The 12393-nt window shown below is 42.2% G+C and overlaps 2 protein-coding genes across 3 annotated transcripts in view; one reads left to right on the top strand and one right to left on the bottom strand.

Annotated features, from left to right (window-relative positions):
- The window catches only part of SYTL3 (synaptotagmin like 3), a 33711-nt gene extending 31663 nt beyond the window's left edge, over nt 1–2048 (bottom strand). For both annotated transcript variants that reach the window (XM_041469944.1, XM_041469943.1), the window contains exon 1: nt 1797–2048. The gene's annotated coding sequence lies outside the window, so the exon portion shown is untranslated. The remainder of the gene's footprint in view (nt 1–1796) is intronic.
- Nucleotides 2049–4417: 2369 nt separating this feature from the next.
- DYNLT1 (dynein light chain Tctex-type 1) lies at nt 4418–9571 on the top strand. Its single transcript, XM_041469894.1, has 5 exons — nt 4418–4529; nt 7248–7289; nt 8451–8574; nt 8801–8878; nt 9170–9571. Exons 1-5 carry the CDS (start codon nt 4503–4505, stop codon nt 9238–9240), a joined length of 342 nt encoding a protein of 113 aa, XP_041325828.1. The 5' UTR covers nt 4418–4502; the 3' UTR covers nt 9241–9571.
- Nucleotides 9572–12393: the final 2822 nt, after the last annotated feature.

Here is a 12393-nt window from a genome sequence, read left to right as displayed (position 1 = left end):
GATGAACATGTTTAAAACCATCAACTCAGTTTAAGTCAAAATAATCCAAAGGCTCCTCCTAAAGAGGAGCCAGTACAAACTCTGGTGTCTCTGCCCTACACAGGACACCAAAACATCCATTACAGTGTAAGCTACATTTGTCATAAACTCGTAAAATTGCAGGAGTATCTAGAACACCACCAGAAAATCCCACTAAAACATCAGTAAAAGCTAGCAAGTGCATGACAGTCAATACTAAGTGGATCCAATAAAACTCTGCTCTGGTGATCTTATAGAAAATACATGAATGTCTTACAGAGCTATTAAGAACGTGCCACAGTAAAACAGTTACAAAGAGCAACACCTGCAGTTAAGCAAGGCCAGAAAGAGTTGCTATCTGATGTCTCCTTCAAATTCTTTTTTAAAAAATCTAGCTGAATGATGAGGTAGCTTTAAGAATAAATAAAATACTATAGAAGTATTACAACCCTCAAAATGAGAGATAATCCTTGGCCCGACAACAAACTTGAACTTGTAATTATTTCACAGAGGTGTTCAAAATGGACTGAAAAGTTCTCTACCATTGTGAAACAAGAACTTTTCTCTTACACCAAAGCTGTCTGCAATAGAGTAGATTTTTGGCAGTAATAAAGAAGTGCTTTCAGCAATGACACTGTTTGACAGGAAGAAAACCTCATAAACCTTCAGAGATGCCCTCCTTTCATGTTCATGCATTGAATCCAGCGAGCTGCTTTATACAGTCTGCTAACCTCAAAGCTGAGCATCTTCTGCGTAAAACCAAAAGTAGCAGCAACCTCTTTAGCAACCACAATGTTCACAAAAAGAGTCTGTTCAAGCATTTCTTAAACTATATATTTATCATTATTTATTATTACATTTTGTATTTAAATTAATGCAGGGTCAGGCACTCTGCAGACAGATCAGTAACTTCTTGAAAATATCATAAGAAATCCCAAAGCCACTGTAAGGGAGAAGGGATGATGAATGTGGCTACACTTTTCAAGAGAGATTCATGCATGCACAGAGTATAACCTCAAAAAAACATGTTTTTTTTCTATCAGGATAAACTAGTATGTAGTTCTCTTACTGAAGATCAAGGGAAAAGCCTACCTTACACTAGATTAAGTTTGCAAAAACAGCTTCTTTTCTAAGCTTTTAAACTTAAAAATGACTAGCTTAGCAAGCTTTTCCTCAAAGCAATTTTACAAGTAATGTATTATTGATCTCCTTTCAGATCCTTAAGCATCAGCAAAACGATGGCAATTAAATAATTATAAATTAACAGATCTTCTAAAGTCACAGTTTTCATTTACTTGACATAATTGGATTACTTTATCCATTAACCCAGAAGATGGCTGTGACACATCAGTAGTGAGGGACAGATTAAGAAGCTTTAGAGTAAAACCAGTCTCAAAAGCTACTGCAATTTGTGGCTATTTTCTGTTCTGCTGAGACCAATCACATAAATAATTCTTAGCTAAGAAAATTACAGGTGTTATTTTGTACTACCAGACTACAACAGTTTAGCTTTCACATTCCTACACATGTATGTGAAAATTATTAAGTTTTTTGATAATGCTTTACCAAAATTAAGTCTGTGATATTAATAACATCCCACCCCAGAATTCAGAGTACATATAAAACCAAATAACTAAACTCAACACAAACAATTAAGTTGCAGGTCTGTTTTTTTCCATTAAACTGTTTCCAACTTGAAAAAAAACCTACCAGTAAATAAAAAAGCATAAGCATCCCCCTGTGTGATCATACAGAATAGAGTAAAATGATGCCCTTACCTCTTCAGCAGCCATCAAAGAGACTCACCAGGAAGTAAACTGCTTATAAAGCTGAAAAGCAGTCTTACTATTTAATTATCTCTCCTTAAAGAAAAATGGGGGCTGTCCTCCACCCCCTTTCCTTCCTTTGGGCACCAAAACCACTGATGGATGTTTAGAGGAGCACCCCAAAACAGCTGAAAGCAAATGCACTCAACAAAGAGCTCCAGTGTTACAACAGCTTTTGCCAGGTCTCTGGTTTTGTTACCAGCAACAAGCAAAGATATTTGTTTTTCTAACATTAAAAACAGACTGAACACAAGAGACTACAAGAGCTGACTGATACATCAAAATACGCTCAGTGTTCAAGCCACACATAGGAAGAGAAGTGGCTTTGACTTATACATATTTCTTTTTCTGACACCATAAACATGAAAACACTTCTAACCTCAACGTCTCCAGGACATGCACAGAAAGTTTGGTTTCTACCAAACAGCTCTTTCCTGAAAACAAAACAGTTTTCTACTTAGGTCTATAAGATAAAGCAATTAGCAAAGATAAAAATCCAAGAGAATTCAGTTTTTATGCATCTGCAAGAAAAAGAAGAAAGTCACCTCACAACTGCAAATCTGATCTCAGGTAACAACTGAAAGTTAAAACATTATTCAGATTGGATACTCTCTGTCAAGTCTATCACAGAATTAAGTGTGGGTAATGAAGTTCAAAATTATATCCCAATTATTTCTAAGTCTGGAGAAAAAAAAAAAAAAACAGGTTACTCTTACAGCTCGAGCTCCTTTCTTGTTCCGTACCACACAAAAGCCCTTCTTAACTGTTTCAGGTGTTTTAAGAGCCATGATTTCCAAGCACAGCAATTCTACACACATGGCAAAGTTGAAGAGCCTGCATTTTTATAACCTCATCAAGCTAAATAGGTTCAAACATTTCCACCTGTGTATGTCAAGTTTAATCAACTTCTTCAACTGCATCGTGGAAGAGAAAGCAGCTGTTAGTGGGGCATAAAGCTATGCACCATATTTGGATAATTTGGGTCTTGATTTTAGGCAAAACTTGAACTGAATGCGATGCCAAAAGTAAGCTGAGGATTCTAACTACCCACAGTAACAGATTAATTGCACCTCAAATCCAGGCTGAGGAACATTAACCCTACTACCAGCTCCCACCTAATATTTCATCAAAGCCTTAATTGCCACATATTTAATTCATTGTATTTTTCCTTCTCATCCCTGAACCTGGAAAACTGCTGCAGTATTTTATACATGCTAAGAATATAACCAAATATACAGCCATTTATGCTTTTGTGCAATCAAGCACCACTTGTTCACTCTTCCCATAGTCCTCACCTTTTTGTCTCTGTTTTTGGGAAGCAGCAAGCACAAGACTTGGAATGGGGCTGAGGATGTGCTCAGCACCCAGCCACAGTCCCTCTGTATCCCTCCAAAGCGAGTGGAGCTGGTGCTGCCCACAGAGCCCCAAAGTGAGGTGGCTGCTCAGGGTCTCCTTTTTCAGGAGAAACAGGAGGCAGAGCCTGACACAGGACTGGAGACAGGACCAAAACTGCTCAGTCAGTACACTCAGGCCCTGGAGCTGTAACTCCCTCAACCTTCTTGAAATATAATGCCCAAAACTGGACATGGCATTCCTTGTGCAGTCTTACTGCAGAGAGGGTAATAGGAATACTGCTTCCAGGCTCTATGTACCTTTTTAATTTTTTCCTTTTTTTTTTTTTTTTTTTATTTTTTTTTATTTTTTAAACAGCGAAGTAGGAGAAATTGAGATAAATTGTATCTAAATACCTCCCTACTCCACGTGTCTATGGAACAGCTACTGAGTGAGCTGGTCCTGCACTTGTAGAGCTGGTTATTCCTGCCTCCACACAGCCCTTTGCACTTGTCCCGTGTAAGTTATTTCTTCCTCCATCCAGACTCTTTCTGCAGTCCATCCAGGCCCCTCTGAGCCCGAGCAGCACCTCCCACAGCCTGGAGCAGCTCTCAGGGGCTGGTAGCATCAGAGATTTGGACAACCTGTAAACACTGCACACACACAACATCCGGGAGTGTGACAAGGGTGCCCTTTAATTTCATTCTCCTGGTTCTTGCTATGTCTGCTAAAAATCATGGAATCTGCTTAGAACTCTAAGAATTCAGATATTCTTCTGTGGTGGGCTGACCCTGTCTGGATGTCAGATGCCCACCAAAGCCACCCTGTCACTCCCCTCCGGCTGGGCGAGGGGGGAATACAACGGAAAGACAGGGGGAGTTTTTCTACTTTAAAAATTTTTCAGTTTATGACCTAGGCCTTCTTTTTAAGCTGCTTCCAGAAACAAGAAGGAGATCCTCCTTCCCTCCTTGGGGAGCAGATGAGGACCTCCAAGGGAAGGACTTCCCAGGGAAGCACCTCTTGGATGACTGTACACGAATGCCAAGTTATCGGTACGAAAAGCACAGCCGTGACAAGCGGCTCCCATGCCTCTCTCAGCCACAGGCTTTGGGACGTGTGACAGCAGCACAGCCGCCCCGCCGCGCGCCATCTCCCGCCTGCCTCCCGGCCGCTGTCGCTGTGGCAACAGCGCCATCTTGGAGGGCGCCGGGCCGAGCCCGGCCGCGGCGGGCGTTGGCGCGCAGGCGCAGTGCGAGCGGCGGCCGGCGAGGGGCGCAGCGGCGCGGGGGCGGTGCCGGGGTCGGTGTGAGGGTCTCCGCCGGGAAGATGGACGAGTTCCAGACGGCAGAGGAGGTAACGGGATGGGGAACAGGCGGAGTACAGCTTCCCGCCTGGCGTCTCCTTTCAGGGCCAGCGGAGGGTCTCAGGCAGTGCCCGTCCGCCCCGGATCCCACCCCTCGGCGTCCCCCGCCGCCATCCCTGTCGCCCTCCCCCAGGGTGGAGCCGCGTGTCCCGGCCCCGGCGGCAGACGGGCCCAGCCTTTGTTCTGCCGCCCCCGGCAGCCGGCTCCTGGCCGGGTGTTCACTGGGCTCCTCGGCTCTGGCCTCTGCCGCTGCAGGTCCCTCGGGGAAAAGGCGTGCGGGCTGCGGTGGCCTCGGGCTGGCCCCGCAGGAGGAGCCGAGTGCCGTGGTGGGAGGGTGGCCGCTGCTGTTTGGGCCAGGGCAGAACTCGAGCGGGCTGTTTGTGTGCGGAAAGAGGAGTCCAAGCCTCTCGTCTGCCTCGTACAGGCGCACCGGTGGGGCTTCACACCCCACCCACAGGATACGGAGTGGGATAAATCAAAGGTCTCAATTATCGTGCCAAATGACCCCCTGATGTCCCCCCGCTAAGGAGGGGGAAGCAGCCAGAGCTGCTTTTGCAGAGCGACCTGTCACTGAGCTGTGACACTGTTATCATCTCAGTGTCCCTGAGATGTGACACAGCAGCGAAGCAACGAGAGGGGCGAAGGTGTGTCAGGCTTGTCCCTCACCGCAGGGCCTGGCCTGTGTTGCAGTCACAGACTGTTTGGCTTCTTTAAAAATCTATAATTAACATACTTGGACATAATTCTTACAGCTGTTTTCAAAAGCCTGTTCAGAATTACTGAAGGCTCTAGTACTGCTCTGCAGTTTGCATGTGTTGCCTGGGAGCAGCCCTTTTAAACAAGGGGTTGGAAACATTATCTGCATGCTTTGTGCCAGAGAGGTACAGCAGGGGAACTGCAAAGTAACCGATTCCTTCCTCCTTTATTTTTTAATACAAAAAAGTTCTTATGTCAGCTTACTAAAAGATGTCATAAGGAAATGTTTTCTTATTAAAATTTTCTTATTAAAAGATGACATAATGATGAAACGGGTAGTGTTGTGCTATTTCATGGTCCAGTTATAGCAATATATCCCAAATCTCGATATCAGAAATTTGTTCTTTTTTGTCATTCCAAGAAAGGAAGACGGTGGAAAAGTAACATCAGCCCTAGAAGTGAATTCTCAGATCTCTCTATTGTTTCAGTGCAAATTAGATATCAAAATATCTTTGAGCACTTGGGTTGAATTTAAGTCATTTTACTTTGGTGTGAACCATGTTTGTACTCACCCAAAGGCATTTCTGAGCAAGTTTTGTGAAGAAGAAAACTGTATGTGGTTTATCATCTTGCTTGACAGCAGTCTTCATGTCTGCCAGCATAGCATGTCTGCCATGCGTACTCTTAAGCTCTGTGGTAAGTGTTAAGGGAGAGAGTGTTTTTTGATAATTGTAGCTCTTACTTGGTTAAATACACTGGTGCACCTTAAAATGGAAGCACCTGTAAAATGCAGGACCATGAAAATAAATGAGGCGTGTTGAATTAAATGCAAGTCAAGAAGCTGAAAATAAAAAGCAATTTGCCACAGCACATAAAAGCTTTTTAAAATGTTGAATTATACTTCTAGATAGGTACAGAAAAGGAACTGCCAGCTTGTCTCCCAGGATGCGCTGTTCCTTCTGTCATGGAGAATGATCAACCTCTCTCATCTTTCTGAATGTCACAAGTCATTGAGGCTGGCTAGACTGGTGTAACTGCGTCCTGCCTCCCCACGTGAATGACACTGTTGTTTATTTCTATCAGCTGGGGAGGCTGACTGACCTCCCAGGGACAATCCAGTCAACAGCTGACACCTGGTTAGGTTCATCTTGACATCCTTGCTCTCAGTTTGCCTTTATGTGCTTTCTTTTGTCCTGGTTTGCGAGGTGAGGCTGTGAGACACCAGCAGTGGCAGGGTGGGGTGAGGGTCGCTGCTGCAGCGCGGGTCCGCCGTCAGTGCTCCCTGGCCCTGGGAGTGGCTGCCCCAGCAGAGGGGGCAGCTTGTTCTAACCCCCTGACATGGGAGGCAGAGGAGCAGAGGGAATAAAACAAGAAAACATAAACTACTAACCATACATGTAAATGGGTGGTAGTTTTAAGATCAGCAAAACGCTGGGGCCTTTGCTGTCTGATTCCACGTGCTTAATCTCTGCTCCCTGAAGGTCCAGTGAGCTACATTTCCCCTTTGGTTTCCAAGGGTCAGCTTTCTTTGCCTAGGCTGAGACTGTCAAGACAGTTTTTCCTTCAGCTCTCAAGTGATATCTTGTCCACATGGATGCCCTGGAGATGTCAGTTCCATTTGACTGCCAGCTGAGGTTATGTCCGTGAGCCCACTGTGATGTGCAGACATTAGTGCTTGTTGGGAAAGGGGAATACATGTGAACACAAGTGCCATACATGTTATTTTAAAAAGCTTCCAAGTAAAAATTTGAAAGCTTTCTTGACTCAAAAGGCCAGCCAATATTAGTTCATCTCTTACTTTTCATTACTTTTCTAAGAAGGCTCACTTGACTGGGCTGAAGGAGCTAGAGTACGTATATATGCAAATAAAGGCAGACTTGGTGTCTTTTGACTTGCCAGAAATCTGACAGGGATAAATTAAATTTCTAGTGCATGGTGTTAACAGAGCTTGAATATCATAAGCAGAAGAATGTATCCACTCATTATTTAAAATTCTTCTTTTTCTTCTGTAGGCTTCCTTTCTTGTTGATGAAGTCAGCAGCATCATTAAAGAGGTAATTGAAACATTTTCACTTTGCTGGTGTGGAAATTTCATATGTTGTGTGCTGTGTACTAAAAGGCATTCAGTAAAATGTGATAACTGATATGTAATAGATTCCTTGATAGGCTGCTATCAAAGTACAGGTAACTGTGGATTTAACCAGTGGACTTCAGCAGAAATGATACCAAGCTTTAGCTGTGATATATATTGCAAAACCAAGTAACATCATACACTCCTCTCTGGTTGCAGTGCATCCCTTTTAGAATTTCTAGGGGGATGTTTTATGTTAAACACCATAAAAATAGATTTTATGTTTAGTAAAATACAGGTGTTTTTTGTAGACTGTCTGCATATACGTGTTACTGTGTTCTTTCAAGATGCTTTTCTCCAAAGTGAATTCTTGTTTGTTTGGAATGATTGAACATTCTTGTTGCTAAGAAACATGAATTTTCTGTCTAGAAAATTTCTAGCAGGATTTGGAATTCCTCTTGTAGACTAGTGCAGTCTTTTTGTTGTTGCAAAACAACTGTTTTGGCCAAACTTTGTAAATTGAATACACATGCTATCATACATGCTCCTGTCTCTTCTGAATCCAATTTTGTGGTTATTTTTAAAATAATTTCTGTGATGAAAAAATGTGCCAATGAAAAACATGTAGGTTTAGTGTACTTTTATTTATATCTTAAAAGAGAAACTATCCTCATAAGTGAAATGGATTATTTGGCTGGAGGCTTATGTTCTGTTAGTAACCCGCAACTACCTGGGTCTCCTGTTTTAGTCTGGGGGTTTGTCTCCCAAAAATGATTCTGCTCTAAAACTGGAATTTAATTTCCATAGAAGAATATGCGTGAATGAGCTATTGCACTACTGTGCCTTTTAAATTCTCTTCAGGACTGTTTAAATACAGGGCCCTTTTCATAACTATGGCTGTAGGACTTTACAAATAATCTTAAATATCACAAAATGAACAGAGGGTGGGATCTGTGATAATTTCTTCTATGCCTGGCTCAGATGCTGACCTGCATGTTTTTAATAATTGAAAACACTTCCACCAGCCAGTGTGGACCAGCAGTATTTAGGATTTTTCAGTGGGTATGGGTCCATGTTGGAAAGGGTTAATGTGTGCCTTGCAGCTGACAGCAGTGCAGCTGCTTCACCTCTTTGTCCCCCGCAGGCCATAGAGGGTGCTATCGGTGGCAATGCCTACCAGCACAGCAAAGTGAACCAGTGGACAACAAGCGTGGTGGAACAAACCCTGAGCCAGCTCACAAAGCTGGGGAAGCCCTTCAAGTACATCGGTGAGCTCAGCTTCCCTTTTTCTCTGAAAGCTGGGACAGGCAAGTGCACCAGTAGGCACGGGGTGGGGGAAGATCTTAGGAAGAACCCTATCTGTGAACTGCTCACAAGTCTGCATGTTTGCTTATGTTTGTATATGTGTGTGCTAAGTTGAGCAAAAATGGACCTAGCTGTTAGTTAATGTTAGTGAGAAATTAATCACAGCTTCTCTACTACTTCTCTACACAGTGACCTGTGTGATTATGCAAAAGAATGGTGCTGGACTACATACAGCAAGCTCTTGCTTCTGGGACAACTCCAGTGATGGTAAGGAAAACAACCCTTGGATTTTCCAGCTAGCAGCTTAATCCCAGTCTCTTTAAGACTAGGCAGCATACTTCCCCCCCAGGTCTGTAGTTTTGGAGTAATAGCATACTGTTAGGTATTTTTTCCATTTGGCTGTGATGCTATCTGGGCTGTACATTAAATGCTTGGCTGTTGTGAAAGCCTCATTATTAAGATTCTTAAAGGAAACAAGTATAAAAATGCATATAGAGGCATGCAGGTAATCACTTCAACTTCCTTCTGTTTCTGAAACCCTTATTTTTGTATTTGCAGGAACCTGCACTGTGAGATGGGAGAATAAGACCATGTACTGTATTGTCAGTGCCTTTGGACTCGCATTATAATTGCCTTGTTCATTCTTCTCTTTTCTATTCCAGCACTTGATTCCATCTCCACTCAAACTGTGAACACCTGAACAACTTGTTTTTAATGCATTTTTTTAGTAACTTTTCTTCAAAGGTAGAAATTTGAAAACATGTTGTTTTATGTTTGTACCTAGTACCATACCAGTGTTTTCTATACTTTTTTATCACTTCAAAACTTGTCTTTAAGGTGCTAATACTGAAATCTGCTGCAGTATAAACACTTTCTCTAGATTCTTTTCTTAGACCAATATAAATGAGACACTGATTTCACACTTTGTACTTTTGGTTAGCATTAAATTATTGAAATTCATAACCATTGGTGTGATTCATTTAAACGTAAATCTTTTGTTATTGGGGGGAAAAGTTTCTGTTTTTTCAATTCTCTTCAAGATAGTCGAGGTACATACCACAGTGCAAAGCACTTTCATAATTTTGCCAAAGTCACTACAAAGTTGCAAGAAAATTAGATTATGTTTATCAATAAGTAACTTGTCATTTTTGGGACCTGTTTAGTCTTTTTGTATGGTATTTAGAGCATGGAACAATAACTACATTCATTGAACAAACATGGGTAAGAAATTTTTCACATTCTGGAAGTGCTCAGCAAGCTATACCTGGGTAATCATTCACTTCTACAGTCAGTTGCATGTATTACGTAGGTCTTGAATTAATTGCTGCAGTCCATGTTAATTTTGCTGATAGTGAGGGTGATGAGTTCTGGTAGCTGATGAAACGTGATCCTTTCTGAAAGGGGAAAAAACTGCCTTGAGGCAATGGGACTAAATAACATGTGAGTAAGTCTCCTGCCTCCAGAGTAAAGGTGCAGAAGAGTAACAGGTAAATAAATAAGTGTTCAGAATAGGCTTGGGTAATGTTTTTTCAGCTAATTAAAGAAATGGGAGCACACTATGAACTTCAAAAAAACTCTGCAAACAGCTGTGCTGCTTCTGCAAGCAGTAGCTCACTGCTAATGAAACTGAAAAGAGTTACAGACCCATGTGGGAGAGCATCCCTGGGCTGGAGTCAGTGTGAACAATCTGTGATTTGCTTCTTTGTAGGAAGGACTGTCTAATGTGTTCAGAATCTGGCTCTCAGCTAGAGCTGTTTAAAAGAGAGATGACTGCTAACACAACAGTATGATTCCACAATCTGGAGAGATGTAATACTACAAATTCAAATGGCAGGAGAGGATTTGTTTGCCATAGTGTTATGTGCTCTGTGCTAACTCAGTGGAGTCAGACTGGAAAGCCCTGTGCTAGGCAAGGTTTTGACCCTCTTCCTGCCTACCCACATCTGCTGTCAGAGGAGCAAAACAGGTGTATGTATCAGCAGATTTGGGCTTGGTGCATTTAAGACTTCTAATAGAGCTGTAAGGCTTCTGTATTTCTGCTGACATGCCATTCTGCTGACAGCTCTGTAAATGCATCTCCTTCATGACAAGCCACTTCATTCTTTTCACATATGTCCTAGTGAGTGCTACAGGCTATAGAGTGTGCATATACCTTGGCCTGAGGAGCATCCTTTACATCCCTTGCTGTAAGAGAGCTTTAGTACGGGTTCAGTCTTCAGTCAGAAATCATACAACACCTGCAAAAAGAAAATATTAAAAGCAGATTGAATAGCATGCCTAAAACAGTCATCTGGGTCAGAGAGAAACTTGTCATGGAAAGAATAAATTTTTGCCCTCTTGAGTTGCTAAGGAAATTTTTCATCTGGATCCTTTTTCTCCTTTCCATCATGCCAGAATGATGCTGGCAGTGTAGGACCTACTGAACTATTTATTTACACTTAAAAGAAACAGCTTTGTGCAGTTGGAATCAGTATTTGCTTCTTGGTCAAGCCATCCAGACATTCTTTGTCCTTTGTTCATGTTGATTATAGCAAATCCCTTGATCTTTTGGTGTTTGTTGGTTCATGCAAATGCTGAGCTGCAAAAAAAAACCCAACAAATGTTTGAGATGCTTGTCAGTGTAAAGGCTGCATGGAGGAGAGACTCCATTAAAACAGGAGTTGCGTTACAGGAAGGTGGATACAGTTTTATAGATAGTTTTAAATGTGAGCAGTAACCAGTACTTCCAATGTAAGTTCTAGGACTACAGAAAGGGGTTTAGAGGTTGTGGATTTTTGGTGTTGGTTTCCCACTCCCATGACTGCTCTTCTTTAAAATTGCATAGCAATTACTGTGTCGGTGTTCCACAGTAACCAATTTAAAAAATTTTCATGACCTTCAAACACCTTAGTTTTAAGAATTTTTTCCAGCCAAAGTAAACATTTGGGTGATGAGCTGGCAGAGTCCTGGCTCTAGGTAATTAATGCGCCTTAAAAAAAATAAACCCAAACTGTGGATGGAGCATTCAAGGTAATTATACAGCCAGTCTCTGCTGTCTCTTGCTTATTGCAGTGGCTCTTTATATGATTACAGCTACAGAAATGGGGGGCATGGCAGCGCCAGTCTGCAGGGGAGGAGGAGGGAGGAGGAAGCCTTTTACTGTCACTGCCACAGAGGAGTCTGACCTGTGTGGAAATGGCTCCAGGATTAACTGCTGCTGCTAAGAGCGCCACCCTGTCTGATACTACAGCCAGGAGTAAGCAGCATATCCATTTGTGCAGGGAAGGTTGTGGCCATTTTATTCAGCACAGATTTCAGTCTCCCCTTGAGCTGATATAAGAAATGGCATCACCCCAAACAGCAAGTGATGTGCTGATCGTTTTTGCAGTCTACCAGCTATGAGCGGACTTTTGGAAGATACAGTTGTAAGCTGGTGAATGACATCAGCATCTTCACTATCTCTAAACCTATTTTTTATTACTGGTATTAACATTCACCAGGAGAATTCTCACTGCCAGCGTGGCCACAGCAGACTTTGCAAAGCCACTGTGAAGCCATTTGAAAATGGTAGGTCCCTTATGTAACCTGGCTGGCCCTTCAAGTCCAGGCAAGGTAATAAAAAAACCCCCAATAAACAATACGAAACACCTGCAATGACACAGCTTCTTGGATCCCATCCTTATGCAATTAACCAAGCTTAAATATGCATAAAAAATGCATGTAAACTGAAAATATGTGTAAGTCATGAAAACAGTTTATGAGAAGGAAACTAAAATTCAGTAGAAGGAAAATAAACCTAGGAT

This window comes from Pyrgilauda ruficollis, unplaced genomic scaffold (assembly GCF_017590135.1).
Source record: "Pyrgilauda ruficollis isolate IOZ18807 unplaced genomic scaffold, ASM1759013v1 scaffold24, whole genome shotgun sequence".
In the NCBI taxonomy this organism is placed as follows: domain Eukaryota; kingdom Metazoa; phylum Chordata; class Aves; order Passeriformes; family Passeridae; genus Pyrgilauda; species Pyrgilauda ruficollis.
This window is presented reverse-complemented; position numbering and strand designations above follow the sequence as displayed.

Excerpts from the sequence above, each read along its gene's own strand:
- DYNLT1 (XM_041469894.1), top strand. The coding sequence starts at position 4,503 with ATGGACGAGTTCCAGACGGCAGAGGAG. Across the intron at positions 7,290-8,450 it reads TCAGCAGCATCATTAAAGAG|GCCATAGAGGGTGCTATCGG; the intron begins GTAATTGAAACA and ends TGTCCCCCGCAG. Across the intron at positions 8,879-9,169 it reads CTGGGACAACTCCAGTGATG|GAACCTGCACTGTGAGATGG; the intron begins GTAAGGAAAACA and ends TTGTATTTGCAG.